Genomic DNA, 27,123 nt, shown 5'->3' with positions numbered 1-27,123 from the left:
TTTGAACTCAGGCACTCGACCACTGAGCCACATCCCCAGCCCTGTTTTGGATTTATTTAGAGACAGAGTCGCGCTGAGTTGCTTAGGGCCTTGCTATTGCTGAGGCTGGCTTTGACCTTACAAGCCTCCCAAGCGGCTGCACCACTGTGCCCGGCTGTTTTTATTATCAGTGTTGCAGGGAGATTTTTTGTCTTTGTGTAGATGCTCCCACTGGGCTCTGGACTCTGGAGGGCCGGTGCTGGGCTGTCCATCTTGGCATCCTCTGCCGAGTTAGAGGTTCAAATGTACCTTCCCGAATACGGGTGTAGCTTCCTGCCACCCAAGATCCCCAGTAGGTAGAGGCCTTGTTTTCTCCACAAGTTGAGGATGGGCTTCTTTGTACATTTACAGGTGTTTTCTTTTCCAGTCCAGGGAACAGATCAAAATAAGCCTGTGGAGTGACCACTTTGTGGAGTACGGCAGGACCGTGTGTATGTTCCGCACAGAGAAGATCCGGAAGCTGGTAGCCATGGGGATCCCCGAGTCCCTACGCGGAAAGCTCTGGCTCCTTTTTTCAGGTAAGTGTCTTGAGGTCACATGTTGTTTTAGGAGTAGACCTGGGAACACCTCGTGTGAGCCGTGTAGGGTGGGCAGTGCCACCCATCTTGGGTCAGCCGTGTACCTGGGACCCTTCCTGGGTCAGCTGTGAGACCCAGCCGAGGCCCGAGACTCTGGGCGGCAGTGCTCTTCCACAAGGCCCAGGCAAAAGCCATCTTCTGTCCTTCAAGAGCGACTTTGCAGTTCTGTCCTTAGTGCTGAGAATCTGTCAAGGAAATCTGGAGCCAAGTCGCTTTAGGACACGAACTCTGAAGTGGGCTACATAAGAGCCCGGAGCTGTCAGTGCCATGGTGTTGAATGAACCCCTCTGGGCCGTTTCTCTTCGTCCTTCCTCTGTCGAATTGTGTGGCATCCAAAGAGGCATGTCTCCCTTCTGTCCATTTCCTCCTCCTCCACCACTTGACACATATGGAGATGGCCTCCTCTGGCCTGAGGCCCCTGGGCAGCATCTGGGAGTCCATCAGGATGTTGTTGATGGGGACTTGCAGGGCAGGCATTCGTCTGCATCCGCCATGAGCAGGTCCATCCTACTGGGCAAAGCACCTGGCACCCAGGGGCAGGAGTGGGGGCTGCTGCGCCTTCAGGGTACAGCGGGGGCATGTGAGGCCCCCTCCCGAGATGACCCAGCAGGGCCCCTGGTGGTGGGCCCGGGGACCTGCCCTCTCCTCACTTGCTCTCCTGGGCTGGAGCCTTCCCTCCATCCGCCTCTTGCTAGCATCCCTACCCTGCTAGCTCTCCTCTCCTCCTGTCTCCCCTCCCCTTTCCTGCTCCAGACACCCAGATAGATTTTGGGGTCTCTGCCCACTGCGTGCCGTTGGATTGTTGGGCACACATCCGTGTCTCTGGCACTGTCTGTTGTCCTCCTTGCTGATCATCACCCCTCATGCCTCCCAGCTGGTTTCTGCAGCTGCCCACCAGAGTTGTGCCACTAAAATCTTTCCTTTTTAAAGTTACCTTTAAATTTATCTTAAATTTGATATAAGTTCTGTATAGTATATTCACTCTACAGTGGATAGCCGATGCAGTGGTTCACACCTATAATCCCAGCTATTTAGGAGGCTGAGGCATGTGATCCTCATGGATCACAAATTGGAGGCCTGCCTCAGCAAACTTAGCAAGATCCTGTCTCAAAAATGGTTGAGGTTGGGGCTGGGGTTATAGCTCAGTGGCAGAATGCTTGTCTAGCATGTATGAGGCACTGGGTTCAATCCTCAGCACCATATAAAAGAAATAAAAACTAAAAGTATTGTGTCCATTTACAACTAAAAATATTTTTAAAAAATGGTGGAGGATGCAGCTTGCCTAGCATGTATAAGGTCCCGTGTTTTGTCCCCAGCACAACACACACACAGTGTGTATATTTATAGTGGAAAAATAACAGAGGAATAAAGAAACAGTAGCATTACTTACAATCCCAGCATCTGAAGCTGCCACCTATTAATGCCCCTGCTCTGTATCCTCTGGGTCTTTAATATACCTACACAGGCACACAGTTTTCACATGGGGCTGTATTTTCAGATCTCGATATGGGGCACTGGAGCATCAGTTCATGAAGGACTATCTTCTTAGGGATGGGAGGTTTCCTTTGTGGAGGGAGGATTGCTGTAGTTCAGGGAACCGGGTGTCTGTGGCGGGTGTTGCCTATGAGCGCAGGGAATGATGGGAATCGTCAGGCCTGGGAGGATGAGGAAGGGAAGGCATTTTCACTAAACCTAGTCAGAATTTAAAACCATACACATCAGCTAAGGCAGAACTGGGTGCATTTCTGTTCCCTTTGCCCTCAGAGCCCCACCTTGCTTCCAGCCCCAGGGCCAGAGTGCAGTGGAAACCAGGGATGCCCTGGTGCAGGTGGATGAGTGGGTGGAGGAGCCCTGACACTCTGAGGAGGCCTACAGCCCTTAAAGCCACCTGCCCACCAGAGGTCTGGCCTTGGCCTTGGCCTTGGCAGTGGGCGATGGCTCAGGAGATGTTGTGCTTGCTTACCCCGCCCTGTTTTCCATCTTTGGAGGTTCCTGCAGGCAGCTTGCTGGTTTCTTTGGAATTGTGTGCTTTGCACGTGAGTGCTTAAAACTTTGTTAAATTAATTTGTGAAAATTGTGTGTGCATGCATATATATGCTCCTCTTGTTACCAAGGAGTACTGCTTATTACAAGCATTTTAATAAAGTAATTTTCTTCAAACCCAGGGCCTCGCACATGCTCTGCATGTACTACTACTGAGCCCTGCCTCCCAAGCTCCTTTAAATATTTTATTAGAGACAGGGTCTCAGTGAGTTGCTTAGGGCCTTGCTAAGTAGCTGAGGCTGGGTTTGAACTTGCGGTCCTCCTGAGTCTCTGGGATTACAGGCATGTGCCACTGCAGCTGGCCTAAAGTTTTTCAAATATGAGCTTCCCTCCCCCCCCCCCCCCGCCCTCCTTACATAAGGTTCTTTTTAGAAAAGACTTCTTTTCCCCTGTTTATTTTTTGCTTTTGGACTAGGCCACATGACAGCAGTGACGACTTTGTGTGTGGTCTCAAGGTATTTTATGGCCCTCACCCAGCAGCAAGACCCCACTGGGGTCCCCCCCGCAGGTCGTCATTTCTCCTTGAAACATTGCTTCTCGCACCTCCAGATGCTGTGACGGACCTCGCCTCACACCCGGGCTACTATGGGAATCTGGTGGAGGAGTCCCTGGGACGGTGCTGCCTGGTGACCGAGGAGATAGAGCGGGACCTGCACCGCTCCCTGCCCGAGCACCCTGCCTTCCAGAACGAGACCGGAATCGCAGCCTTGAGGAGGGTCCTGACAGCCTACGCCCACCGGAACCCCAAGATTGGCTACTGCCAGGTGATGTGGGGGTGCCGGGCACAGAGGCCTTCAGTCTGTGTCTGGTCAACCAACCTGGGGCTTCGGTTCTGTTCTCAGCCATCTAGTCCTGGCAACTGTCCTGTGAAGGCACAGTCCTTGGTCCCTTCCCTGAAAGAATGTGCCCAAAAAGGGCCGAAGGAAAGCATCCGTGTCTAGTCACACTGCAGATAATCTGAGACTTTAAAATTCCTCCACTGTCCCTCCTTCCCCCTCCCCAGGGACAGGGCAGTGCCTTTTTGGGGTTTGTTTGTTTGTTTTTGGAATCAGGATTGAATCCAGGTGCACTTAACTACCGAACGACATCCCCAGACCTTTTTATTTTTTTTATTTTAGACAGGGTCTAGCTAAGTTGCTTAGGCTGGCTTTGAACTTGCACTCATCTTGCTTCAGCCTCCAGAGCTGCTGGGATTATGGGCGTGTGCCACTGTGTCAGGCAGGCCAATGCCACCTTTACAGCCCCTTCAGACCCAGCCAAGAAGAGAAGGGGCTAACGGAACTTCTAGACTTCTACAGAAATCATAGGGGTTATTTGAAATGGTCATGCAAATTGGGAAGAGATGGTCAGGGCAGATATCTTTGCTTCAGGAAATGTGAACGGGGGTAGGAGGAACACCTTGCCTTTTCCTGATTGGAAGGCTGTAGACAACAAACTCAAAAAGAAATAAATGTAAACAGCAGAAACCCAACACAAGATTGGATTAGAGAGGCTTTTGACTTTTAAAAACTTAAGATTTTAAATTTCATTTTCCTGTAAATAAGCAAAATTGATGGGTAAATGCAGTTTTATGTGTCTGTCTGAACATAGAATAGCTGGATTTGATTTAACCCCACATCACAGCTAAATCCAGCATTACCAGGTGGGGGACAGGGACCAAATGGCACCCAGTTGCTCAATTGAGTGTTTGTTGTGAAACAATGTCACACCATGGTCATTCCATGCCCCACGTGTCAGTATGGTTGGGGCACACTGGGTCTCTCCCCCTAAAATCTTTACTCTTGTGGACCATTTGGGCTCATGTGTTTGTTTGTTTGTTTGTTTTGTTTTGTTTTGTTTTTTTGTAGTGGGGATTGGACTCAGGGGCACTTTCCCACTGAGCTACATCCCCAGCTTTATTTTGTATTTTATAGAGACAGGGTCTTGCTGAGTTGCATAGCGCCTCGCTGTTGCTGAGGCTGGCTTTGAACTCGAGATCCTCCTGAGTCAGCCTCCCGAGCAACTGGAAGCATAGGCACGTGCTACTGCACCCGGTGCTCTCATGTTTTTATTTTGTTTTGTAGTGCTTGGGGGGAACCCAGGCCCTCACATATGGTAGGCAGGTGCTCTGCTACTGAGCTACACCCCCAGCCCTGGGCGGGTGGGTTTCTAATCTTGCGGCATCCCGTGACCTGTTCTGTGACAGCCTGTGCTCTGGCCTTCCACAGTCAATGAACATCCTGACCTCTGTGCTGCTGCTGTATGCCAAGGAGGAGGAGGCCTTCTGGTTGCTGGTGGCTGTATGTGAGCGGATGCTGCCTGATTACTTCAACCACCGAGTGATCGGTAAGCCATCTCCCTTCCTGCTCCTCTGGTCTGGGGAGGAAGGACAGCCTTCTGATGGTTTTAGTTTGCTTTTCTCTTATTATTCATGATTTTTAGGATATTTCTCTGTGCCTATTTGACCATTTATTGCTTTTGAGTGTTCAGCTCTTTAGCTTACCAAAAAGCAAATTGGTGGGCTGGGGTTGTGGCTCAGAGATAGAGCCTAGCATTCATGAGGCACTGGATTTGATCCTCAGCACCTTAAAATTAATTAAAGGTATTGTGTCCACCTACAACTAAAAGATAAATCTTTGTGGAAAAAAAAAGCAAATTGGTTGTTGTCTTAAGTTGCAGGAATTCTTTTTCTGGATGCAAGACTTTTGTCAGGTTTATATTTTGCAAGTGTTATCACCAAGTTTGACACTTAAATTTTCATTTTATTAGTGGTGTTTTTTATGAACAGCAGGGTTTTTGTGTTGTCTTTGCTGGAGTTCAGTTTACGGTTGTTTTTATACTTAGTATTTTTAATGTCCTAAGAAATATATTTCTTCCTATATTTTCTTCTAGCAGTTTTATAGTATTAACTTTCATAGGTCTATGACCCATTTCAAATGCATCTTTCCGTATGGTGTGAGGTAGGGGTTAGCCCCCTCCCTTTTCATATCGATATAGTTGAGCAAGCACTGTTTCTGGAAAATACTATCTTTTTACCTGTTGAAAGGTAAACTGCACTGGAGAATATTAAAATATCAAAAATTAGTGTGAGTCCTTCTCTGGACTCAGATTCTTTCTGTCGTTGTCCTGCCCATCTCATAATCACTTTAGTTTCAGGGTCATTTTGGAGAGTGTGAGCCCATGGTTTCCCTTTGCAGGGGCTCAGGTGGACCAGTCTGTCTTTGAGGAGCTCATCAAGGAGCAGCTCCCCGAGCTGGCGGAGCACATGAACGACCTCTCGGCCCTGGCTTCTGTCTCCTTGTCGTGGTTCCTGACTCTGTTCCTCAACATCATGCCTCTGGAGAGCGCGGTGAATGTCGTCGATTGCTTCTTCTACGATGGGATAAAGGCCATCTTCCAGCTGGGGCTGGCCGTTCTGGAAGCCAACGCGGAGGGGCTGTGCAGCAGCAAGGACGATGGGCAGGCCTTGATGATCCTCAGCAGGTGGGCCCTGGCCACTCCCCCTGTGGCCAGCTGGGGGTGGGGTAGGTGGCAGCTGGGACTCTGGGCGACCACAGGAGGAGCAACAGCAGGTGTGCAGCCTATGGATGCTTTCTGTTCCACTCTGCCCCGTACCTGTCACCCTGTGGTCTCTCAGAGCCAGTCCACTGTGGGGTGCTGTCCCTGGCATGGGGTAAAGGAGGCACCTTCCCTTACCCTTGTCACCAAGTGCAAATCCAGGAGGATAGGACTTTATAAATATTTTTCTCTAAGAAAATTAGTTGGACTTACAGTGGCCTTGAACAGGGCTGGGGACACCATGAAATGCTGGCCTCAGGCTTCCAACTGAAGGTTTCCGACACTTTATGTGTGCATGCTGGTGACAGTGAAATCAGGCCCAGCTCCTGGCTGATGGGCACTGTATTAGGGGTTTCTTTTCAGAACATGGGAAGCTTACAATTACACGTGTGCACAGAATTTGTGCCAAGTGCACTAGAGAGTCTCAGGACCCCAGAAACCTACCCACAGGGCCAAAGTGGACCAGCCTGGCTTTCAGCGTGTCTTTCCTTCTTTCTGAAATGACCGTGGAAGTTGCTGCCTGGCCCTTCTCCCAGGCGGTGGGCTGGCATCATCTCATGCCCCTGGGAGGGAAGGCAGTGGGTAATGGTGCTCAGAGAAGGGCAGAGGCAGCCTTTAGCTTGGAGGTGTGCTCAGGTTTCTAGATCATATCAAGAATGAAGACAGCCCGGGGCCCCCCATTGGCAGCCATCACGCCTTTTTCTCTGATGACCGGGAGCCCTACCCTGTGACTGACATTGCTGACCTCATCCGGGACTCCTATGAGGTACCTGAGCCCCCCTGCCCCTTCCCACTAGGAAGCATGCCTGAGAGATGGCTGTGGAGGGAGGGTTCCTGGGCTACTTCCTGTTTCCTGTCTGGACACAGAGGGCTTCCAAGTAAGCGGTTCCTGTATCCCTCCAGAAATTTGGAGACCAGTCTGTGGAGCAGATTGAGCACCTACGCTGCAAGCACAGGATCAGGGTCCTCCAAGGACACGAGGACACCACTAAGCAGAACGTGGTGAGCAGAGGACACCTCACACTGGCGCTCATGGTGTTTGGGTGTCAACCTGGGAGTGCATAAGAATACTAGGGTTTTTTGTTGTTGTTCGTTTATTTTTGTACAGAACTAAAAACCTACTAGGAGTGACATGTGTAGAAACATCCAGGGTCAGACTGAGAAATTCCCTTCTGGAAGCCTCAGTTTCCCTGTTGTATGGTGGGGATAACATCCAGTGCCTCCGTGAATTGGAGGTGTGTAAAGTGTCTAGACGGGTGGCCTCCGGGGGAGCTGTCATTAGAGCTGTCTTCCCGTGTGGTGCCTGCTGGCTTTGTAGCAGGGGACCCTTGTCTGGAGGTACTGTGTGAACAGGAAGGAGGTTGGGGACAAAACACTTGGAAAACTGCTGTCATGCCATCTTTGTGTCAGAAGGGAATAGATGCTGGGAGGAAAAGAGCCACTACATAAGGAAGCCAGTCCTTTGTGTCCCCTCCAGTCTTCCCGGGATACAGACCTAGAATTCACTCCGTTGCTTCTTTGTGCTTTCCTTAAGCTCCGTGTTGTTATCCCCGAAGTGTCGATTCTTCCTGAGGACCTAGAGGAACTCTATGACCTATTCAAGGTATGGAAATCTGGGAAGAAGAGGGAGTTACGGGCCCTGAGCTTGGCCCAGCCTACAGCACCCAGCCTTCCTGAGGTGAGCATGCACGGCCTGCAGGGGTCTGCCGAGTGCAGGGGCCTGTGGCAGCAGAGGCTAGAGCAGGCTCACCTGCCTGCTTCCATCCAGAACCTCTCAGCCTGCCGCCTCTGCCCACACACCAGGGCCCTCCTGAGACAGCATTACCCTCCCCTAAAACAGCCTGGCATCCGGGAGGGAGGAGCCAGGGTTCCCTGGACAGCTCCACTGGGCTGTGTGGCCCACGCGCTGAAGCAGCCGTGCTGTCCTGAGAGGGCCTGGCATTGTGCTTCCCTGATCTGTGCTAATGAGCCTGGGTTCCTAGTCAACAGAGGGACCATGACCCTCGCTGAAGTCATCACCTGACACAAGTTTTAATTACTCATGCTTCTACCTGGGAATAAGTGTGCCCATCTCTGTATTTCTGTGGCAGGTGTGCGGCTCGTTAGGTATTTCCCATTGATGCTACTATCAGTACTCGTCCATGTGACCAGTCTTCGCTGATTTAACAAGTCGATGATCTGTCATGCCAGCAGTGTTTACGGGGTACATCAGATTGCTGGTCCTCGGGTTTTGGGTGGAGTGCCAGGCTCATCACCCTGTGAAGTGTTTCTTCAGACTCCTTGCTGGGAGTTTTCTTCCTTGAAAGAGTGCAGGCCCAGGGTGCACTGCCGCTCCCCACAGAGACAGGGCAGGAAGCAGTTCTGGAAAGCTGGCCTGGCATGGCAGAGCCCTTCCCCAGCTCTTCCTGGTGGGGATGCCAGCCCCTGTCACTTCCTAGCTCAGATTGCCAGAGCAGGCCACAGCCTGAGCAGCAGTGCTCTGCAGGGAGCTCGAGCTGGGTGGCCTGAGGCCTTCCTGGGCCTGGAGGGGCCTTCCCACAGCCCCTGGGATGGGTTGTTGGGTGGTGGGTTTCTGGTGCTCCTCAGTCCAGCTAGCAGGGCCTATGGTGACAGCTGGCAGGCCCTTGTCCCCCACAGCCAGCACCGGTCCCCAAGTTTTAGTTTCCTTTGTAGCATGAAGACAAAGTCAAAGGTTACTTGCTCTCCTGATCCCCTTTGGCTTTTCAAGGAGGAACAACAGGGAATACTGGAAACCTAAAAGCAGGGAAACAAATTACAAAGGTGGTTTTGGTTTATTTGCTTAAAAAGACTGACTTGTATGGGACTATTTTCAAGAAGGAGAAAACAGGAGATCTCACACATCCAAATTTATATAACAATAAGATTTATTAATGATAAAAATAAATTGCTTTGTACTGACCACATTGTTCATCTTTCATAGGAAAAATTATGGAAGAACTTGGTTAGATGGTTTCCTGTTTCTTTCCCATGAAGGATAAACAATGTGATTGATACTTATTAAAATTTTTTTCCATATTTATAATTAGTCCTAAAAAGCTTTCTTTTATGGAGGGCTTAACCACAAACAAAAACTTAAACTATAAATCCAAGATAACTTTCAAAATGTACTCCTAAGGGAAATAAAAGTAAAGCAGCATTGTCTCCGGGTGTCTGCTTCAGTGGTACAACCCAGGGCGCCTCTTTTTTGAGCCCATGCCCCACCCAGCAGCCTTCTGAGACTGCTCTTTCTCCCATGGTCTTGACCTTTGAATTTCCATGGCTTTAATAGTCTGTGTATTATAATAGTTTAAAGCCTGTTGAAGTTCTGTCGGCTATTATGTCCTCTTACTGGGTTTTCACTTGCACCCTTTTGAACCAGAATTTCACTTTCTCAAGAACAGGGGCCATGTGGAAACACCCTTACACTGAATGATAAACATGTGACAGGTTCCTCAAGAGGAGGCCATTTCTTAACTGCCCTTCCCTAAGCCTGGAGTGAACAGGCACGTTGGTTCTCTATGCCAACAAGCAATAGTCAGCTCTGCCCAACTTCTTCAGACTCTTTCCATTAAGGATGAATGACATGCTTAGCACTTAATGAAATTTATTTTAATCACTAAAGCAGTCCTTTAAATTTCTGAAGTCCAGATTTGTGATGTCTCACTTTCTCTCAAACTGAAAAACTGTCCTTAATCCTGTCCTCCCAAGTGGGATGTGCACAATGTAAATCCAGACCTTGGGTCACAAGCTCTCCTGGAAACATCCAGGCCCTGAAACAGTGCCTTACGTGTTCCGTGGACATGTTCTTACTAATGATCACCTAAAGTCATCCACGATTGCTGGATGATTGTGCCCCAAAGGGCATTTGATCTCTTTGATTATTGTTTTGCTTCCTTCTTTGTTCTGCATAAGACTTTTGTCCTCAAAATTTAATGGAAAGACAAAACAAATTATACCTAATTTCATTTTTAAAAAAGATGAAGAAATAGAAGAAAGATTTTAAGCAAGAAACTGAAGGGCCTTACCTTGCCCTTGTGATCCTGCCTTATACAAGTAGTGACTGTGAACATGGGGAGCATCTTTCCTGACTCCTGCCCCCTGCTGGTCTTTATCTATAGACACACATGTACACAATGGGGACACGCGCATACCTGCTTCCCCGCCCCCATACAAAAGATTGTGCCACATATAGTGGCCTAAGAATTTTTTTTTTTTTTAGTTGACCATACACTGTGGACTTTTTTCTAGATCATTATCTACAAATCTCAATCTTTTTTAATGATTGCATAGTTTCCTTGTAGGGCTGAACCATGCATGAGTTAGTAGCCGTCTTCCTCTGAGGGACATTTACGTTGTTTGCAGTTTTTGCTACTTCATAAACAGTACTGTGCATTTATCTGGGTCCAGTGCTGTTATTTTTGTAGGGTGGATTCTTGAAGGTGGTATTTCGGGTGATGGGAGATGTACATTCTGAATTTCAGTCAATATTGGTAAAATAATTTTGACTTTTCACTGAAGGCGTCCAAGGGGACTTGTCTCCCACGTGCCACACCCACCTGCATTTGATATCATGGATCTTCTACGATTCTGTTCGTTCATTGGCTAAGTCTATCCCTTCATGAGTCACCTGTTCATTTCCTTTGAGAAACTAGTTATAAGTTCCTAAATATATATAAACTAGTTATATGCCCACATATTGCCACCATTTTCTTTGGGCAACATTTTGTGGGTCTCTAGCTGGCAGTATGCACAAACATACGTGGAAATTCGTGGTGCACCTCGGGTTTTTAAGAATGGAAATTAAGCCTTTTTTTTAACACCTGCAAGTGCTTGTGGTGCTTCTAACAGTTCTGTAATGGCCGCGGAAGAAGGATTGCGACATACCGTGTTACTGACTCTAGGGCATCTGCCCTTGTTTCCTGTCTTCACAGACGAAGGACTTTGAATAGTAAAGAACCCCAAGAACCCCATAGTACTGGGAACCCTATCAGGCTTTTGCCAATTGACATGTCCAAAAAATGCATGTGACGTAGTGAGTGACAGGGCCAGTCTGGTTGCTCTAGTTTTAGTCTATTCCCAAGACTTCACCTTGCCTTTTGTTGTTTTGTTCTTGTTTTTTTGTTTTTACTTTAAAATTTCAAAATTGGTAATACACTCATGTGGGTCAAAATTCAGGAAGTATTGAAAAAGAAAGCAGTAGGAAGTCGTGATTCTACTTGCTGCCACCCTGTCTCGGCCTCCCAAATAGCCGGGATCGCAGGTGGGGCCCCCAGACCTGGCTCTGGCTCTGGCTCAGGGGTGTGAGCCTCCCTCGGGTTCTGCTGCTGCCGCCCGTCTCAGCTCTCTCTCCCTCCCTGTTTCAAGAGAGAACACATGATGAGCTGTTACTGGGAGCAGCCGAGGCCCGGGGTCCTGCGCCACGACCCCAGCAGGCCCTACGCCGAGCAGTACCGCATCGATGCCCGGCAGTTTGCACACCTGTTCCAGCTGGTCTCGCCGTGGACCTGTGGGGCCCACACGGAGATCCTCGCTGAGAGGACTTTCCGGCTCCTGGACGACAACATGGACCAGCTCATGGAATTCAAGGCATTCGTTAGCTGTCTGGGTATGACTCCTTGGGTCCTCACGGAGGGGACGGGGGCAGTCTGGTGAGCAGAGTGGATTGTGGAACAGGCAGACTCACATGATGATGAGACATGTTCGTGACTGGCCTCCTGTGATTCTGTGGTCTTTCCATCTCTCTCTGCGAGCTCCTCCCAGGACCACCCTGATGCTCCCTAGTGAGGGCGGGGCGTGGGCCCTCAACATACAAGGCCGGGGACTTGTTCTCCCTGGCACCCCAGGCATGGGGGTGGCTCGATCCTAACCTTTGTTCATTAAATTAAATCTTCAAAAAGTGCTGCCTGGAGACTCGGTCACCAGCCACCATCCTTCACGCTCTCCTTTCTAGCCTGGTGTGCATCTGGGGTGGTAGGGGTGGTGGCCACACGTATTGACCTTTCTCCCTCTGTAGTAAGTTTGTGTCATGACAAGAAGACTTAACCATTTATACCCAATCTCCTCTCCTTCATTTTTACAGATATTATGTATAATGGAGAAATGAATGAGAAAATCAAACTGTTATATAGGCTTCATATTCCTCCAGGTAAGCGAGGCCAAGTGGGAAAATCAGGCTGAGCCCTGTTTCAACACAAGATCAGCTTTGTACATGACAATGAAGTTCTTTTAAAATTTTCATGTAGACTTGGGGTGACAAATGTTTTAATTTGGTGTTTCAGATCATAGATTGTAAATACTGAACTGTGGCCTGAGCGTGGGTCCAAATCACCTGGAGGGCTTGTTCCAACTGGTCACTGGGCTGCCCAGATGGCTGACTCGGGGTCTGAGAATCACTGACTGGAATGTGGGAGCAGGATCCTGGTTACCTCAGTGGGTGGCTACTTTAGGCTCCTGCTTTTAGGTACCGTTTGAGATTTCTAGCATGTAAGACTTGCCTATCATGCACTGGTAGGCAGGAACAAAGGGAGTCATTTTGAAGCCTTTGAGGTCAAGACTTGACGTGGACAGGAACAAGAACAAGGAAACCTTAATGTGTCCCTTGTATCTTTAAAACTAATGGTCACTAGTACGGACCAACTGGAGGGCACCTGTCCCCAGCACTGTGGTTCTGGTACAGGACGGTGCTGGCGACAGAACTTCCCATCCAGGATCCGGGGGAGCTTGGGACGTTTCCAGGATCACAAGATGCTCGTGGCTTCTACAACTCTTAGAGCACACATAGAAATTGAAAATGCACATGGACATTGTTTGTGGGCTTCTGAATTCGGCCATTGCTGCCTTAGTGTTTGGTGCCTGAGGCACGTTTTCTCCAGCCAGCTCTCCTGGCCACAGAGCTCCTCCTGCCCCTTCCCGGGACTCTTCCTTCCCTAAGTACAGACTGCGTAGCATCAGCCAAGTTCTCCACTTTTTATGCCAATTGAGTTTTTAAATTAATTTGTTGTTTTTAGATATACATGACAGTAGAGGGTACTTTGACATCATGCATCCATGGAGTATAACTTCCTGCTATTGTGGTTGGACTTGATATGGAGTTTCGCTGGTTGTGCATTCATATAGGAACACAGAAAAGTGATGTCCCATTCATTCCACTGTCTTTCCCATTCCCAGCCGCCTGCCAGTTGAGTTTTGTCTTTATTTTCTAATTTCCACCAAATATTTTTCCACTAACATAGAAGATATATATTTCCTTTATTACTTTATCATTGTCTTTCTATAATCATTATCAGGATCTTACTCCTCAATAGGACATGACTGATTTTATTTTATTCAATGATTTTATCTTGGTATTTAAATAATAAACATTTCATTTTAGAATAATTTATAAAAAGTTGCATAGGTATTACAGCTAGAATTTCCATCTTGACATACTTTTAAACTTACTGGCTTTTGAATTTGAGGCTTTTGATTCTTGATCTGACTTCATTGTGAATTATTTCTAAATAGAGTCAATTCCTAAGACATTTTAATTATTAAAAGCAGCTGTAGGGGCTGGGATTGTGGCTCAGTGGTGGAGTGCTCCCCTAGCATGGGTGGGACCTGGGTTTGAGCCTTAGCACCACATAAAAATAAAAGCATTGTGTTGTGTCCATCTACACCTTAAAATTTTTTTAAAAAGCAGCTATAGACCTTCACATTTTTAGAAAAATCAATTCTCAAACTTTTTAAAACATGATTATGAGATACGGTGTGACTGAAACAAAATCGTTAAAACAAAACTGAAGATTTGATACGTTATTTATGTATGTTTAATATTTGATTTATTTTTGTCCTGGGGATTAAACTCAGGGGCACTGGACCACTGAGCCACATCTCCAGCCCTGTTTTGTAATTTTTTGTATTTAGAAACAGGGTCTCACTGAGTTGCTTAGTGCCTGGCTTTCACTGGCTGAGGCTGTCTTTGAACTTGTGAATTTTTGATGTAGTTAAAAAATCTTAAGAATGCAAACAACCTAAAACCTCAGTTTCCTGAGATCATGAATTCACACTACCATTAGGTACTTCTCTTTTAATTTTAACCATTTACTTCCAATCATAATGAATAGCTCTTTAGTTAAAGGTGGGACAATCACACACATCAGAAAGTTTGAAGTCACTAATTAGGAAGTATAATGAGGATTAACTCAACTTTAAATTTGAATGTCCAGTGATTTCCTTTCGGCCTCCAACTCATCCTATTTGCCTGTCCAAGAGGCAGTGGGACCAAGCAGAGTGCACCAACACTGGCCACAGACACCCACCTGGTGCAGAGAGTTGGTCCTCTGCCAGGGGAGATGGCAGTCTTGGTGAGCATGGTTGATACGCAGCTCAGGAGGCAGTGAGGAACCCAAGGCCTCCGCAGTTCCAGAAGAGCTCATTAAAATTTCTGGACTCCATCGGGATCACACTTGTGCATAAAAACTAGAAAAGAATATTAGATGCTTTGAAACCATGTCAGGTGGTAAAAGAGACAAAGAGTATTCCAGAAGACTGAAATCATGAGTTTTCTTTGCAGATTGATACCTCTACAGGTATTGGGCATTTTTTGCTCAGTTAGTTTCACTAGGTTGAATTCTAGAGGAAACTTCTAGAAGAACATTATTTTCACTAGAAAGAAACAAAATGGATATCTGAGAACGATCCACTGGAAGGGTGAATGAATACACAGAGAGATTCAGAGGCTGTCAGGTCTCTGCGCAGTGCGGGGCTGCAGGGACACCTCACTTGACTAGTTCCTTCAGGGAATGCCAAGACGCAAGGGATGCGTTATTTTATTTGAGAGCAGTGCTCCACAGGGCTTACATGCTGGTCTTGGTCCATACCAAGTGGTGTTCTTGCTGGGAGTGTAACTCCATCTACATGGACCATTTGCCTGACATGTGGGAACCCTGGGTTCCATCCCAGCACCACCAAAAATTTTTGTTTCAATGTTGACTACTAAAATTCCAGCTGCTCATCTCTGTGTTCAGCTATATGTGGAGAAAGATTTCCTTGTGAGGACTCATGTATATCCAAGAACATTTACTGTGGAAAAGAACACCCCTCCCCAACTCCCAGCCCAGAAATCTACCTAATAGGAGATCCGCAGCTTACCAAAGCTGTGGTGACACCTTGTGGACATTTCTTGAATCACAACTGAATTTTGCCTTTGATTTGTTCTCAATGAATGGCTCCCTACTAAGTCCCAACCTTTTAAAAATAAGGATCTTTCCTTGTCCATATCCTGATAATTGCTTCTTTGAAACATCTTTATTGAGCTATATTTCACATATTATTCAGGTTATCTGTTTGAAGTGTACAGTTCCATGGTTTTTCATTTATCAAGTAGTGCAAAGCTTACCATAATCAATTTCTGAACCTGACTTCAGCCTAAACAGAAACCTCCAACCATTTAGCTATTTTGCCCAATCTATTTACCCCAACCTTAGATGACCCGCTATTTCTATAGATTTGCCTTCTGGACATTTCATACAGATGGAATTAATATAATATGTGCCATTTTGTCTGGTTTCTTTAACTTAGCATAATGTTTTCAAGATTGATCCAAGCTGTAGTTTGTATCAATACTTCATTCCTTTTTGTGGCCAAGTAATATTCCACTGCGTGGCTGTGCCACGATTGATTTATTCATCAACAATTCACAATCCCCCTGATGGACATTTGGGTGGTTTTGGCTATTAAGAGCACAGCAGCTAAATGTTAATATACATATTTTTTGAGGAACATGTTTTCAATTCTCTTAGGTATATATTTAACTTTTTGAGGAGCTACTAGACCATTTTCCAAGGCTGAACCATTTTACATCTCCACTAGCAATGTGTGAAGGTTCTGATATAATTTTTTAAGTATGCTCCAACAACGTAAGGTGCTACTTTGAGTCTAGTAAGGCTTTTTCAATTCTTAAACCATCTAAATATAGTAGTATGTATAGAGAAATGATTGTCATGAAAAGTTTAACATAATTGCTAATTATTCTGCCATTCTGAGATTAAGTATATTTCTAGTTTCTTGTATGTGTGTAGGTTTTAGTTTTACGAATGGGATTTTACTTACTTTCTTCCAGGTCAACATCAGAAGTCTCTCTGAATTTGTATGTGACATGTGAATTCTGAATTTGCATGTTATCTGTATATAGATTTGGGACATGGGACATATTACTCACTGTGTGTCCAGACACTGCTCCATGGGCCTTTGGGTTTCTGGACCCTGCAGAGTCCGCAGCCCACAGGTTTGGGAGCTGCTGGCTTAGCCTGAAGTTACTTGTTGCCTAAATTACTTGTTTTTTGCTAGGAAATGTGTTAAATTTTAATCTTTTTTTTTTTTTTTTTTTTAAGCACTCACTGAAAATGACCGAGACAGCCAGTCACCACTAAAGAATCCTCTGTTATCCACGTCAAGACCCCTGGTGTTTGGGAAGTCCAATGGCATGTACCTCTTTCACTATCTGTCCCCAGACACAGTATTCCTTGCCACCACCACCCCCCCCCCCCAAGCCGCTGGTTTCTGCCCTCCCTGGTGATTCTCACCAGGGAGACCACTCTTTCATCCAGAGGCCTTCGAGGTGCATGTGGTGCCCACTGGGTTCCTTCCTCTCCCTTGCCATTTCCTGGGGCCCTCTGGTGGCAGATTCTCCCGGGGAACACAGATGGGAATCTGTAGTCACTGTAAAAATCTCCTTCTGACGGAAATTCTTGCTTTTTAGTTATTTTACGGATTTGCTTAGTGGAATCCCCCTTCCTTTCCCATGCCCATCCCCGTGCTTGCTGTCATTGAATTTATTTATTTACTAATGTTTCCCTTTGTCACAAGGTGATACAGTTGATTATCAGAAGCAGCTGAAACAGATGATTAAGGATTTAGCCAAAGAAAAAGATAAAACTGAGAAAGAGTTGCCCAAAATGAGCCAGGTATGAATTTTCTGTGAAGAATATGAACTGTTTTGTAAAGAGATTTTTGTCAAGATTAGTATTTAAACTTGGACCCCTTTTCTTCCAAAATTCAGGATTATTTTGTGGAGCTGAATATTATTAAGAGGTTTAAATTGTGATCATCAGATGTTCCAAACTCTTCAAAATGAAGCTGCTACATACTTCATGCTTTTTTAAAAAATATTTTTAAAAATTGTTGATGGACACAAAATTTATCTTTTTAATGTGGTGCTGAGGATCAAACCCAGTGCCTCATACGTGCAAAGCAAGTGCTCTACTGAGCTGCAACCCCAGCCCACTTCATGCTTTTTTAATGTCTATATGAAATTTATTTGTTCAGGTTGTGATAACAGATTTATTCCTTAAGGTAGTAAAAGCATTTGGAGCCACTGTAGACACATCAGCCTTTAAAAATAAATTAATTTCAAAAAGTGGGCTGAGGTTGTAATTGAGTTGGTGGAGTGCCCATGTAGCAAGCCCTGGGATTTCTAGTTCTGCCACATGCACAAGTGCATTGTTAAAAATCACTGCCTGCTGGGCGCAGTGGCACACACTGTAATCCTAGTGGCTCAGGAGGATCATGAGTTCAAAGCCAGCCTCAGCAAAGTGAGGCACCAAGCAACTCAGTGAGATCCTGTCTCCAAATAAAACTATAAAGTAGGGCTGGTGATGTGGCTCAGTGGTCAGGTGCCCCCGAATTCAATTCCCGGTATCCCACCCCCCCCCCCAAAAAAAAAATCATTGCCTGTATCATACATAGCACCCAGTCTCCAAAACTTTTGAGCTTTTTCCAGAAAAGGGGTTCTCGCTTACATGTATTATATGGTAGTAGTTTTGATTTGAAAAGAGTCTCTCAATATTTGAGAATCGCAGTTTAAGTTAGTTAAGAATGTTCCTTTATCTTAGGACTTCCGGTACCGTGTACTGGTCTCTTCTAGAAGTTGTGCTAATGTGCAGGAAGCACTGGTTTTGATCCCTAGCACTTAAGGGGGGAAACAATGGAATTTAGCATGACATGTTTCTTTTTTGTAATCACAAAATATCTTTTTTTTAATAACATTTATTTATTTTTTATGTGGTGCTGAAGATCAAACCCACGGCTTCACGCATGCTAGACACACACTCTACCCCTGAGCCACAACCCTAGCCCTCAAAATATCTTGATTGGTATTTCATAGCAGGTGTGAGAAATGCCACCACTGTCTCTATTTTACTAGGGAATTGCTCTAAATTTTCATTCTACTCCTTAGAAACAGGAGTCAGTTACATATGATCACCCAAAACTGTTAGTACCAATGTTTTTGTTGGGTGGTGCTAGGATCAGAACCAGGGCCTTCCACATGCTAGGCAAAGGTAATACCACTTTAAAAAAATATATATATTCCACAGCATTAAGTACTGTGTGGTATCCCCACCAGTTGAACTTACCATTAATTTTATTCAATGTAAACATTTCAGCCATTTCCACCATTTTTTTAATCTAGAATAAACTCCAGCCTCAACATCCTTATAAACAAGCTATAAACTTATAAGCCTGTGAGCTATAAAGCTTTAAGGCAAACTCTCTTCACAGCTTTGGTTTCTTAGGAGACATTTGTACAAGTAAGCCTGCTGTGTACATCCTCCAGGGACACTTGTGCAGCTCCTATGTACATACAAATGACCCATGTCCAGATGTGCTGAGTTGGTGCTTTCAGAGTGGAGGGGCAGTGGCTACCTTCTGTTCTGCTTCTTCAGGACTAGTTGTGCTTTTCTCAGAGTTCTTTAAAAATACATTATACTTCCAACCTGGTTATGCTGCTATACATGGGCTTCCCCCCCACCTCTAATTTCAGAGAGAATTTATCCAGTTCTGTAAGACTTTGTACAGTATGTTCCATGAAGATCCAGAAGAAAACGATCTGTATCAAGCCATTGCCACAGTAACCACCCTGCTGCTGCAGATCGGGGAGGTGGGCCAGCGCAGCAGCAGCTCAGGAAGCTGCTCCCAGGAGTGTGCAGAGGACCTGCAGGCTTCAGCTCCTTCTCTAGAGCAGGACTCTGTTTTCGTGGACCCTGGGAAGATGCCCCAGGACTCCCAGGCATTTCCTGAGTCAGCAGAAGGGGACTGGACTGTCTCTCTTGAACATATTTTAGCATCACTTCTTACTGAACAATCACTAGTAAACTTTTTTGAAAAGCCACTGGACATTAAATCCAAACTTGAAAATGCCAAGATCAATCAGTACAGTCTCAAAACTTCTGAAATGAGTCACCAATCACAGCCTGAACTCAAGCTGAGTAGCCTGTAGCCTTGGGCACACTGGATCTGCTATACCAAAGCACGGACTGGACCTTCCTGGGTCATCTAACCACAAACCCAGATGTCAGTCTAAACTTCATTCTGAGCACACTTTACATGCTGGTATCTGGAAGAGCAACCTGGCAGTGGCTGGAGGAACTGACAACGCTTGGGCATTTCTGTGTTCTTGAGGGGAATCGAGTTGGACAGTCAGTGGCACAGGTCCCCACCTGTTCTTTCGATGACTGGCAAGTTCACTTCCATCAGATTTGCTGAAATCGGTGTCCCGCCACAATGCTATTATGATTTCATTCTTTGATCAAACAGATGTCTCTAACAAGAGACAGGAGTCCCAAGCTCTCATTTATCACTTAGAATGAGAGGTGATAAATCAAGTACACTTTCAAGGTCTCAGAGCCACTGTCCGTGCAATTGTATTTGGCTTCTTTTTTTTGCACTAGTTTTGTTTCAATGCTGGTAATTGAAACCATTTTAATATATTTGGTTGTATTCACTTTATATGTCCTTCCAAAAATGATGTGTACAAACCATGCTTTCAACGTGGGCTTCCAAGTTTTTTAATAAGAAACCTTTTTGTATTGCCTCAGTCTATTTTTTTTTAACCTTACACTAAGGTGGATGGTCATATTGGTGAATGGACAAGCTGGCGAGTGATAATTATAAATGGGTTGAAATAAGACTCGGCCTCTAGGTTTATCTGATTACCTTATCAAGAATCAATTATTTGGAGGGAGGGTACAGTGCAATGTTGTGCTTAGCATGCAAGAGGCCTAGGATGACCTCCAGCACCACCACCCCTGCCACAAAAATCTATTTTAGAAGGTTAAGTGTACTCAATACAGACAGCAGCTTGAAGACATGCTGCCATTTTCCCCCCCCATTAAATCTAAGATTCTACAGGCGTGTTTACTGATTCTCTGGGGGAAAAAAATCTTAGAATGAACAAAACTTCCAAGTAAAAGCATTAACATCACACCTCCAATTTTTCAACAACCTAGAGCAGTGGTTCTCAAGTCAATCACCTTAAAAACCCTTAGACCCTGTCCAAACAGACTCCAGGAGCTAGGCAGGAAATAGAATGTAGGAACAACTCTCCAGATGATCCCACAACCACACATGACAATCACACAAGGAAAACCAAAACAGTTTTATGACTTTATTTAACTATCAGCAGTTAGTTCTCATCCACATTGACTGTCTGTAGATCTGCAAAGGAAGTGATAAGACAGCATTCATTCATTTTGTATTTAAATACCCCAAAAATCTTTTCTAGAAAATTCTGGATATAGTTCTATTTCATTTCCCATGCCTTTTTATAACCAAGATATCAGTTTTGTATTTAAAGTGAAATTATGCCTGTTACTCATATTCCTGTTGGAAAGTTTCCAGGCACACAGTGTACAGGAAATATCCGAAGAGATAAATTCAGGATTTAAAAAGGGCTGGAACGTAGCTCAGTGGTAAAGTACCTCTGAGTTCAATACTTTGTACCAAAAAGAAAGGACTAAAAAGTCATTTTTACAGTTTTATGGAGTGGAGTGAAACTTACTTTTGAACGTGGTAACGGGGACATAGGTTACCAAAGTATAGAGCTTGTTTGGTGAATCTTCATCCTCGTTACGTTTTCTGGATAATCGCACACGAATACGATATGGGACATTCCTAATAAATGGAAGTGAATTGCTGGAGTCAATTCCTCCTTTCAGAAACAACCATTGCATACATTCACAAAACCCTTCCTTGCTTCTTCATCAACCAGCCACTATCTGTCCCTGGTAGATATACCAAGGGGGACTATCATCTCAGGACGCATGTCTATTAAAATGTGTTAAACATCCCCACCAGAACCACTCAGTCTCTACCACACCTTTGCCATTTTTCTAGCTGGTCCCCTGCTTCTACTTTGGCACCTTGTCCTTTCCAGTAATCAACACCCCCCCTCCCTTCCCAATCTCGGCATTAACATTTGGATCAGGCAATTCTTTGTGGGAATTGTCCCAGGCATTCTGGATAGCCGCAGGGCCAGCAGGGCCCCTGGCCCGTAACAACCCAGGGGGAACAGCTGGTAAAACTGCCCAGGTTAAGTACCACTGCTGTCATGTTACGCTGGGCATGCCTGATGTCTAGGCCCAGGGCCCTGCTCCTCCAGCCTCCTTTGTGAGGGCTTCCAGGCACTTCCTCTACCACTCTCACCATCCTCCCAGATGCCACCTCGCCTGCTCTCTACGCAAGGCCCTCCTCTGCCTAACACTGCTGCCTTCTTCATTAATGTCTCAGTGACTGTTAAAGGCCTCCCTAAAGATGCTAGCTCATTCTCTGAGCCACTCACAGTACTTTCTTTATACTTCCACATAATGACCAAACTAGGAAACTCACAGGAACTGTGCAAAATGAGTAGGAAAAGCTGTTGTCACCACAGGAGGTCACTTTCTAACAAATAATCTTAATACCTTATTCCTTTGGCCCAGACAGCTTTGTTGAGCCTGGTATCAATGCGCACATCTGGAGTTCCCATCTCTTTCATGGCAAACTTCCGGATCTCTTTGAGGGCCCGAGGAGCACGCTTCTTGAAACCCCTAGGATTCGTATATAAGTGAACAAATTAAAAATGCACATGAAATTGTGCAAATACATACACAGCATATCCTTCCAAAACAAAAACCTTAAACTAGGCAGGAACAGCCTTTTTGCACCAGTATGCAGTGTCCAGCAATTAGCATCAACACTTGGACGAGATGTGTACTGCATCTCCACTTACATAAATACCAAGTGTCCCAGGATTATTTAGAGCATGCTTTTGAAAACACATCTAACTTGGTCTATGTGTCCAGAGCAAGGGCTTTAAATGTGTGGGTAGATTTCTTAAGTTTGAAGACAAAACTTAATCCTATTCTGTGGAAATTTAGGTATGTTGTCAGGCACTGTTCCAAAGGCATGAACTGTATCCATTAACTTACCACTGCTCAAAACTGAGCTCAGGACCAGTAACCCTCCATTCACAATGAAGGTACAAACTTGTTACAATTTTATGCTTTTAGTTAAATAAGAAATGCAAAAGCTCAGAACTTCACATAGGCTAAAAAGGCCAAATATTTGCACAAGCCAAGGCTACTCAAGCAACTTAAAGGTGTCCATAGCCAAGACTCTTCCTTTGCTCTGAGCTCACCAGCCTCCTTGCCATTTTTAGAGCCCAAATAAGCTCATTTCATTCTTATTCAGACATAAAAGAGTGCCAGAGTTACAGTGGTCAGCAAAACAAACCCCCAGCATTTTTTTAAAAATATTTTTTCTTAGTTGTAGATGGACACAATAACTTACTTTTTTTCTTTTTAATTTAGTGCTGAGCATCTAACCCAGTGCCTCACATGTGTGAGGCAGGAAGGAGCTCTACCACTGAGCCACAACCCCAGCCCAAAGCCCCAGTTTTTGATGTAGCTTATGCAAGTGACCACCAAGTACATCAGACAGAATAAAGCACTATAGAAAAAGACCAGGAAGAAGAGATGAAGAGTTAGAGAAGGGCACAGCAAGTCTCAATATAATGGCCAAAGGGGACACTGTGCTCAAGATCTAAAGACAATGATGGCAGTCATTTAGCTACCCAAGGCAGTAGGGGAAAGTAAAAATAAAGCAAAACAACTATTTTTAAACATGAACAGGCCTGGCATGATTAGGTTAAAGAATGGGGGTGAGGGCAGTGCAACTTGTTACATTGTGAATGCATTCAGAAGGTACAGCCCACAGGATCTAGTGAAGTGCCAATAAATCAAACAGAGAAGGGCACAACAGGAAAGAGTTGGGGTAGAGATAAGACACCAGGAGTCTGGTTTGGCCCATGTAAAGTCGGTGCCCATTTACTCAAGCAGAGATGTCGAACAGCAGTTGGATGTCTGAAGTCTGTAAGATTGCTTTTTACAAAGTATGGACAGAAAAGAGAACTTCATCCTGGTACACCTCAATATTAAGAGGGCAGTGTGGAGACAGGGAGCACAGGGTAAAGGAGGAAGGACAACAGGACTACGGAGCCTGGCATTTGTGTGCTGGAAGCATGAACCCTTAGGCCACTTACCATATTAAGATTCTAAATACTTGTTGCCTTTCACTACCAGGAAGGCAAGGTCTTTGGTTCCCTGCCTATCTGCATGCCCAGTACAGTACCTTGACAGTCAAATGCCTGACTTGCCACAACTAAAGGAGGGGTGTGTAGCAATTCACAATCAACATTAACACACAAAAATGGACACCAGATAGACCCAGAAACCACCTGAGACCACAAATAAAACTGCACCTAATGCTCACTGGCTGACAGGTCACCATCTGGCTGGGATGCCAGGCCAAACGCAAATGCTGCCACATTTACATCGCTTGCCAATGTGGGTCTTAAGGAGATCACCCAGTCAAGTCCAAGAAATTCTGCTCCACAGATTGATGAGCGAATAGAACATTTCTCCATGTCTAACATTTTTCCTATTTAAACCTCAAGTAACAAGAGATTTGGTGTCTATCGTTATCAGTTAGCTTGATGGGCGAAAAAGGGGGAAGACTTCTCAAGCCCTAGAACCAAAAACTAAATCAGAACACCCCAAATCACCCCCATTGCTGCATATCATACACCCGTGGTTCTTCACCATCTATTGCCAATGCTGACACATTTTATTTCTAGCGGTTTACCTTCTGGCATTACAACTCTATCAGTTATTAACACATATCTGCATGGGTCAGAGAACAAACAAGAACCCTATTTCACATTCAGGGCTGGACAAAACTTAATAATGTTCCTGCATCTACAGATATTGTTTGCTTTCCCTCCTTCACTCTGACCTTTTGGCCTGTCCGAATTTAATTAAAAAACAAAAGCACCGAGTGTAAGGATCACCACCAATTTTCTAAAACTGACTCTTCCTGAAATCTCAATTCCTGTGGACAGTACACTTGAAACCCCGCAAGCCTTCAGAAGAGTAGCTGCAACACAAATCTTGATGGATCACGCATTTCTAGAGCACTTAGCCTTTAAAGACTCGGCAGTCCCAGGAGGACACCAACCAGGCGCCTAAGTGGGGCAGGCCAGACCCAGGCGGAGGGTGGGGTACTCACACTCCATGGATGCGCTTGTGAATGTTGATGGTGTATTCCCGGGTCACGACCTCGTTGATGGCAGAACGGCCCTTCTTCTTCTCGCCACCCTTCTTTGCGGGAGCCATCTAAATACAGGTAGGGAGGCTTAGAGCAAGCTCAGCGAGACAAGCGCAAGTCAAGTCGTCCCTCGCGGCTTGGCTTCACGCTGCCAGGGGAGAAAACCTAGGCCAGGTAGATCCCAGCCGTCCATGTTCGAGCAAGGCCCGGTGGCCGGCCGCCCTGCAGCTTAGGCATAACCGCCCCTCCGGCACCCTCGACCCGGAAGCCCCTGCGGCCCCGGCTCTCCCAAGCCTGCCACTCTCCCTCCCAGGCACCGGGAGCCCTTTAACACAGCGCCGATTCCCATCTTCCAGAAACCGGAGCCGGAGCCAACTCCGACAAGACCCCGCTGTGCTCGCCAGCACAATCCTGGGGGTTGATGGAGCCGGATTCCCGAAGCTGGAACCCCGGGACCCATACTCACTCTGCCAGGCCCAAGTTGGAAAGGAAGGGCGCGAAGAATTGTGGGAGGGAAAGCCGCGTTTGCAAGTACAACTTCCGGGTCGCCCGGAGGCGGGGACTGGAGAAGTGGCTAGGGAAGGGGAGAGGCGAGGCTGTGACGTAAACGAGGAGCGCCCGGGTAGCCGCGAGGGGGTCTTGGGGGCGGAGCCTGGGCGGGGCGGTGCCTGGGCGGGCGCGGCTGCGCAGATCTGCAGTGCGCTCAGTTCTGGCTTCTGCGGCGGGCTGCCTACTTGCGAAGCGTCCGGGGAGCGTCTTGTTCCTATTTTCTGTTTTCCGAGGGAATCCAAACCAAGGCCCACAGGTGGATGGCAGCAGAGCCAGGGAGAGAAGACGCCTGTTTGTTTTTCCCAGTCATCATCCCACCAATATTTACTGCACCTCTGTTGGCGCTGTACCTGACCGGCAGTCCCAGGGATGATTGCGCACGGCCAGAATTAAAGCGCTTGACTTTTCCAAGTCGAAAAGGCCTGCGTAACGCCGGGCATTTCAGAAAATGGGAAAATTCTCAGACCCGAGCAAGTTCTCCCTAACCTAGGGGTTTCAGCAATGGACACATTTCAGAATCTCAGACAAAAAGACTGGAGGCAGGTAGTGTTTGTGGCTAGAGCAGGGTCTCTATGATCTCATCGGGAACACGGGCCTCTTCATCCTTTGGAAGGATTGGTGCTATACCCGCAGATTTCCCAACAGCCCTTCAGGGTAGGAGGTGGGGGTGGAAGAGCAGCCCTCTCCGGTACTCTGCCTCACCCCACCACCCACAGCACCCAACTGCAGCGGACACCAAGCCTCTTAGCAGAAAATTAGGTCCTTTCTAGCAATCCCCTAGGGATTCTTATAATAAATTAGGCTGGGAAAACACCTGCCAAAAGCAAATGGGATCCTAGGATTACTTTAGCCTAATGTTTTGTTCTTGTTTGGGAACAGGCTGGATACATGCTGCCTCAAAAAAAAAAAAAAAAAAAGTTAACCAGGAAGAGAGGTGGAGGGCAGGATTTGTTTCAACTCAGTGACCTTTGCTCTCATTTCCTTTCTTCCTCCCCTCTGCCTGCCTGACCTCTTCCTTGAGTTCAGGCACCTGAAAGCTGCCACTGGCCTTTCACAGGTGACTCATTTGGGATCACCATTCTGATCCTGATCCGCTGCAGTGCTCCCTGAAGATGGGATCCTGCCCTTTCATCTGGCTCCCAGTGCCTAGAGGGGAATTAAAGGCTAGCCTTCTGGGGCAAAGGAATGTTTAATAAATCTGCCAGCTGCCTCATTTCCATGTAACTGATGAAATGTGAATAGATCCTATTGTTGAAGCAAATAGACCCCTCTGGTGGAAATCTACAGAACGGCCCTCTTTATGTCAATTTTGCTTCCTTCAAGGTTGAATAGACCTGTAATAAAGACTGTTTGCTTTGAGGAGTAGAAACCATAAGCCTTCCTGGGGTTCCCTGTGTTTCAGCCCTTCCAAGGCATCTTTTCCTCCTAGGCTCTGACCAACCACTGACTGCCAGGCCTAGAGATCCAATTACTTATGAATTCCTGTGTGTGTTAGATGCACTAATCACCCATGCCTTTTTTTTTTTTTTTTTTTTTTTTACTTCTAGTGATTTTCAGGAGATCCTTAAAATGAAACAACCTCTGAATGCTTCCCAATGAGGGCAGCCAGAAAGAAGTAGACAGGCCACATTCCAGTCCTCTTAGAGGATGACAAACCCTAAGGGAGGAGAGGGTCCTAGACAGTGTCACTCTGGAGGGCTGAGCTCCAGGAATTTCCAGTGGAACTTTCCAAGAAAAGCAGCTCAAAAGATTTTTAAGAGGAAAGAGGCCTGGTAATGAAGAACTTGCTCAAGGGACATGCGTCCAATCGTACTGTGTGGGTGGACTGGGGCCTGGGAGGTTGGTGAGGAGGTTGTGGCTGTGACCCAGCTGAAATGGGGCCTGGGAAAGGCAGCTAATAGTGAGGCAGAGGAAACGGATGGTACAAAGAATATTTGAAATAAAAATCAACAGCTCATGGGATGGCATGTAGAAGGAA

General features: G+C 46.2%; 2 protein-coding genes across 4 annotated transcripts in view; one reads left to right on the top strand and one right to left on the bottom strand.

Moving 5' to 3' along the window:
• Positions 1–20,508, top strand: part of Tbc1d8 (TBC1 domain family member 8) — a 111,046-nt gene extending 90,538 nt beyond the window's left edge. For all 3 annotated transcript variants that reach the window (XM_077792150.1, XM_077792151.1, XM_077792149.1), the window contains 12 exons: positions 407–557; positions 3,210–3,424; positions 4,868–4,985; positions 5,837–6,122; positions 6,834–6,963; positions 7,101–7,199; positions 7,732–7,800; positions 11,562–11,802; positions 12,277–12,342; positions 16,568–16,657; positions 17,043–17,140; positions 18,997–20,508. In XM_077792150.1, the coding sequence (XP_077648276.1) occupies positions 407–557; positions 3,210–3,424; positions 4,868–4,985; positions 5,837–6,122; positions 6,834–6,963; positions 7,101–7,199; positions 7,732–7,800; positions 11,562–11,802; positions 12,277–12,342; positions 16,568–16,657; positions 17,043–17,140; positions 18,997–19,452 (2,019 nt within the window). In that variant the 3' untranslated portion in view covers positions 19,453–20,508. The remainder of the gene's footprint in view (positions 1–406; positions 558–3,209; positions 3,425–4,867; positions 4,986–5,836; positions 6,123–6,833; positions 6,964–7,100; positions 7,200–7,731; positions 7,801–11,561; positions 11,803–12,276; positions 12,343–16,567; positions 16,658–17,042; positions 17,141–18,996) is intronic.
• Positions 20,509–20,606: 98 nt separating this feature from the next.
• Rpl31 (ribosomal protein L31) lies at positions 20,607–25,155 on the bottom strand. Its single transcript, XM_026379536.2, has 5 exons — positions 25,063–25,155; positions 24,558–24,664; positions 21,914–22,039; positions 21,013–21,125; positions 20,607–20,669 (listed from the first exon to the last, which is right to left on the bottom strand). The coding sequence occupies exons 2-5, from the start codon at positions 24,662–24,664 to the stop codon at positions 20,638–20,640; spliced, it is 378 nt and encodes a 125-aa protein (XP_026235321.1). The 5' UTR covers positions 25,063–25,155; the 3' UTR covers positions 20,607–20,637.
• Between the last annotated feature and the right edge of the window lie 1,968 nt (positions 25,156–27,123).

The sequence above is a fragment of the Urocitellus parryii genome, chromosome 12, assembly GCF_045843805.1.
Source record: "Urocitellus parryii isolate mUroPar1 chromosome 12, mUroPar1.hap1, whole genome shotgun sequence".
In the NCBI taxonomy this organism is placed as follows: domain Eukaryota; kingdom Metazoa; phylum Chordata; class Mammalia; order Rodentia; family Sciuridae; genus Urocitellus; species Urocitellus parryii.
This window is presented reverse-complemented; position numbering and strand designations above follow the sequence as displayed.